Genomic DNA, 4,555 nt, shown 5'->3' with positions numbered 1-4,555 from the left:
AAATATTGTCTCTTCGATTGTGAGAGCGTAATAAAACAATACAAAGTCATTTTCTTTATTTTGTTTTGGGTCCAACTTTCTCTTCTAGTGCAAATAGAAAAAATTAAATATTGTCGTACATTTTCTCTTCTAGTGGTACGTTCTCTCCAAGTTAAATTAGAAAACAAATAAATATTTTAGTAATTTGTTTTGCTCTTCTTAGTACTTTTCTTCCAAGTGAAAAAAGAAAATCAATAAATACTGCCACTTGCTTTCCGACAACTTAATAAAGTAAAACAAAGCCAAACTTTTTTTTCTTTGCTTTTGTTGGTTCTTTATCTCCAAGTGCAAAAAGAAAAATAAAATATACTGTTGCACTTTTTTTTCTACTTCTTGGTACTTTCATTTCTAATGCAAAATAAAAAAATATTTACTTAATTTTAATTTATTCTGTTGGTACTTTCATTCCAAGTAGAAATAAAAAAATGATAAAATATTACCCCTTGCATTGTGAGAGCTTCATAAAACAAAAACAGATTCATACATTTTTTTTTTTGCTTCTATTGGTACGTTCTCTCTAAGTGCAAAAAAGAAGAACAATAAATGTTATTGTATTTTTTGTTGCTCTTCTTGGTACTTTCGTTTGAAGTGCAAAATAAAAAAGAATAAATATTGCCCCTTGCATTGCGAGAGCTTAATAAAATAAAACAAAGTCAAACTTTTTTTTTTTGTTGGGACTTTCTCTCCAAGTGCAAAAAGACAAAAATTAATATTTTCATACTTTGTTTCCTTCTATTGGTACGTTCTCTCCTAAGTGCAAATAGAAATTCAATAAATATATATATATATATATATATATATATATATTTTGCTCTTCTTGCTACTTTCATTCCAAGTACAAAGAGAAAATGAATAAATATTGCCCTTTGCTTTGCTTGAGCATAATAAAACAATAGAAAGTTAAAATATTACCCCTTGCATTGTGACAACTTAATAAAACATACCAAACTCGTACTTTTTTTTTGCTTCTATTGGTATGTTCTCTCCAAGTAAAAAAAATAAAAGCAATAAATATTATTGTATTTTTTTGTTGTTCTTCCTTGTACTTTCGTTTGAAGTGCAAAATGAAAAAGAATGAATACTGCCTCTTGCATTGTGAGAGCTTAATAAACCAAAACAAAGTGAAATTTTTTTCTTCTATTGGGACTTTCTCTCCAAGTGCAAAAGATCAAAATTAATATTTTCGTACTTTTTTCCTTCTATTGGTATGTTTTCTCCAAGTGCAAAAAGAAAATCAATAAATATTTTTGTTCTATTTTTTGGCTCTTTTTGCTAGTTTCGTTCCTAGTGCAAAGAGAAAATGAATAAATATTGTCCCTTGCTTTGCGAGAGCATAATAAAACAAAAGAAAGTTAAACTTTTTTTTTTTGTAAGGAGTTTCCCTCCAAGTGCAAAATTGGTTGTTCTCCCCAAGAGCAAATATAAAATCAATAAATAATTTTGTACTTCTTTTTGGCTCTTCCTGGTTCTTTCGTTGCAAGTGCAAAACGAAAATGAATAAATAATTCCCCTTGTATTGTGAGAGCTTCATAAAAAAACAAAGTTAAACTTTTTTTTTCTATTGGAACTTTTTCACCAATGGTAAAAAGAAAAAAAATAATATTTTCATTCTTTTTCCTTCTATTTGTATATTCCCTCCAAGTGCAAGTAGAATATCAATAAAATTTTTGTACTTGTTTTGGCTCTTCTTGGTACTTTCGTTTTAAGTGGACAAAGAAAATGAATAGATAATTTCCCTTGCATTGCGAGAGCTTCATCAAACAAAACAAAATCAATTTATTTTTTTCTGTTTGGACTTTTTTCTCCAAGTGCAAAAAGATAAAAACTTAATATTTTCATACTTTTTTTCCTTCTAAACGTTCTCTCCAAGTGCAAATAGAAAATAAATAATAAGTTTATTACACTCATTTTCTACTTTTTCTTACTCTCATTTCTAGTGCAAAAAGAAAACAAATTTATTTTGTATTACTTTTATCTTCTTCTTCTTTGTACTTTAATTCCATGTGAAAAAATAAAAAAATGAGAAAATATTGCCTCTTCCATTGTGATAGCTTAATAAAACAATACAAAGTCTTATTATTTTTTTATTTTGTTTCTGTTGTAACTTTCTCTTCTAGTCCAAATATAAAACTAATAAATATTGTCATACATTTTTTCTTCGAGTGGTACGTTCTCTAGAAGTTAAATTAGAAAACAAATGAACATTTTAGTACTTTTTTTGGTCTTTTTGGTACTTTTGTTCCAAGTGCTAAAACAAAATCAATAAATACTGCCCTTTGCATTGACACATCTTAATAAAGAAAAGAAAAGTCAAACTTTTTTTCTAGTCTTTTGTCGGTTCTTTCTCTCCAAGTGGAAAAATAAAAATAAAACATATTTTTGTATTTTTTTTCTACTTCTAGATTCTTTCATTTCTAGTGCAAAACAAAAAAAATAATTTTTTACTTAATTTTACTTTCTTCGGTTTGTACTTTCATTCCAAGTAGAAATAGAAAATCGATAAAATATTACTCCTTGCATTGTGAGAGCTTAAAAAACAAAACAAAATCATATAGTTTTTTTTGCTTCTATTGGTACGTTATATCCAAGTGAAAATAAAGAAAAACAATAAATATTATTGTATTTTTTTTGTACTTCTTGGTTCATTCATTCAAAGTGCATATTTGTCTCTGGCATTGCTGGAAAGGCTCTTTGGTATGGTTTCAAGGACTCTCCAAGGTACTTCCAAAATTCGTTTATTGTTGCTGTTATGAATTTTTGAGACTCCGGTTGTCTCTCAGAAACCTTGATGTCATGATTCAGAAAGGTTTACTGCTGCTAAATATCATCATCTGATAGCATCTATAAAAAAAAAAAAAAAAAAAAGCTCATACGAGGAAGAAGATAGACGCCGCTTGCATGGTCAACTTCTGATAGAAAATAGACTAACAACAAAAAAGATGAAATGCTGTGATGCTCTTTTTCATTAATAATCCTTTACAAGAGGGTCTATTTATACACAAAATGCTACAAAAGATACTCAATAACAGAATGGACACTTCTATACATTCTAGACTCTTTTGTATTGTTTGGTAATTTGGCCTGGAGGTGCTAACTTGTCTTTTGCAGCTGAGATGGAAGACTTGATATTGCTGATAGCCCCCGGCGAGCCCAATAGTCTTGACATGATTGTGAGGCTCAATCTGAGTGTGCAAAATCTGGTAATGGACAATGGCTTTGTAAAAACATCTGCAATTTGATCTTTGCTGGAAAGGAACGAAACTTGAAGAGTCTTGTTATGAACACGATCACGAACAAAATGGTAATCAATATCCACATGCTTTGTGCCGGAATGCATCACAAGATTCACAGATAAGTGGCCCCCAAATTATCACAATAAAGAACGGGAGACTTAGATAAGAAGACACCCAATTCAGACAATAAAGATTGGACCCAAACAAGTTCACAAGTAGCATGGGCTAAGGCCTTGTATTTAGCCTCCGTGCTTGACCTAGCAATAGTTGTTTGTTTTTTTGAACTCCAGTAGATGAGATTGGTGCCATAGAATAAACAATATCCACTGGTGGATTTCCTGTCGTCTGGGCAGCCTACCCAGTCGGCATCAGATAAGGCAGACAGAAAAGGGGACCGAGAAGGAGTGAGGGCCAAACCATAATCCAGTGTCTGTTTTAAATATCGCAAGATCCTCTTCATAGATTGCCAATGAGAAAGACAAGGGGCATGCATAAATTGACAGACCCGATTTACTAAGAAAGCTAAATCAGGTCGGGTAAAGAGAAGATATTGTAGGCTACCCACCACACTCCTGTACAGAGAAGGATCCTCCATTGATGTTGAGTCAAAAGCAGAGAGTTTAGTGGAGGGAGACATAGGATTTCCAACAGGTTTACAATTAGCCATATTGGTCTTATGTAATAAATCAAGAATATATTTTCTTTGGGACAAAACATCCCATTCAAATTTCTGTGACACTCTATACCCAGGAAGTAATGAAGATCACCAAGATCTTTTAAGGGAAAATCAGCACTGAGCAATTGAACCAGCTGAGTAATATCTGAGCTACCCGAGCCAGTAAGGATGACATCATCAACATAAACTAAAAAATAAAGAACCACAAATTGATGTCGGTATATGAACAAGGAAGTGTCAGATTTGGAAATGACAAATCCCAATTCAACCAACTTACTACTCAGACGTGCATACCACGCTCAGGGGGCCTATTTAAGGCCATATAAGGCATGATGGAGCTGACAGACATATGTGGGAAATTGAGGATGAAAAAAACCTCGAGCCTGGGACATAAACACAATTTCATCCAATGCGTCGTGTTAAAAGGCATTTTGTACATCTAACTGATGAACCGACCAATTAGCAGAGAGGGCAACGAAATGAACCAACCTGATGGTTGTCAGTTTGACAACGGGACTGAAAGTCTCGGAGTAGTCCAAGCCCTCGAGTTGGCTGTAACCCTTGGTGCAAGGTGTGCTTTTCTCCTTTCAACTGAGCCATTTGAGAG

At 32.4% G+C, this 4,555-nt stretch overlaps 1 protein-coding gene across 1 annotated transcript; it reads right to left on the bottom strand.

Annotated features, from left to right (window-relative positions):
- Positions 1–3,384: 3,384 nt before the first annotated feature.
- Positions 3,385–4,279, bottom strand: LOC137946572 (secreted RxLR effector protein 161-like). Its single transcript, XM_068792912.1, has 3 exons — positions 4,243–4,279; positions 3,988–4,135; positions 3,385–3,844 (listed from the first exon to the last, which is right to left on the bottom strand). Exons 1-3 carry the CDS (start codon positions 4,277–4,279, stop codon positions 3,385–3,387), a joined length of 645 nt encoding a protein of 214 aa, XP_068649013.1.
- Positions 4,280–4,555: the final 276 nt, after the last annotated feature.

The sequence above is a fragment of the Aristolochia californica genome, unplaced genomic scaffold (assembly GCF_029961685.1).
Source record: "Aristolochia californica isolate CCGP_79_NKW_82.1479 unplaced genomic scaffold, dmAriCali1.0.hap1 SCAF_12, whole genome shotgun sequence".
Classification (NCBI taxonomy): Eukaryota; Viridiplantae; Streptophyta; class Magnoliopsida; order Piperales; family Aristolochiaceae; genus Aristolochia; species Aristolochia californica.
The sequence above is the reverse complement of the archived record's forward strand: the minus strand, read 5'-3'. Positions and strand labels throughout refer to the sequence as shown.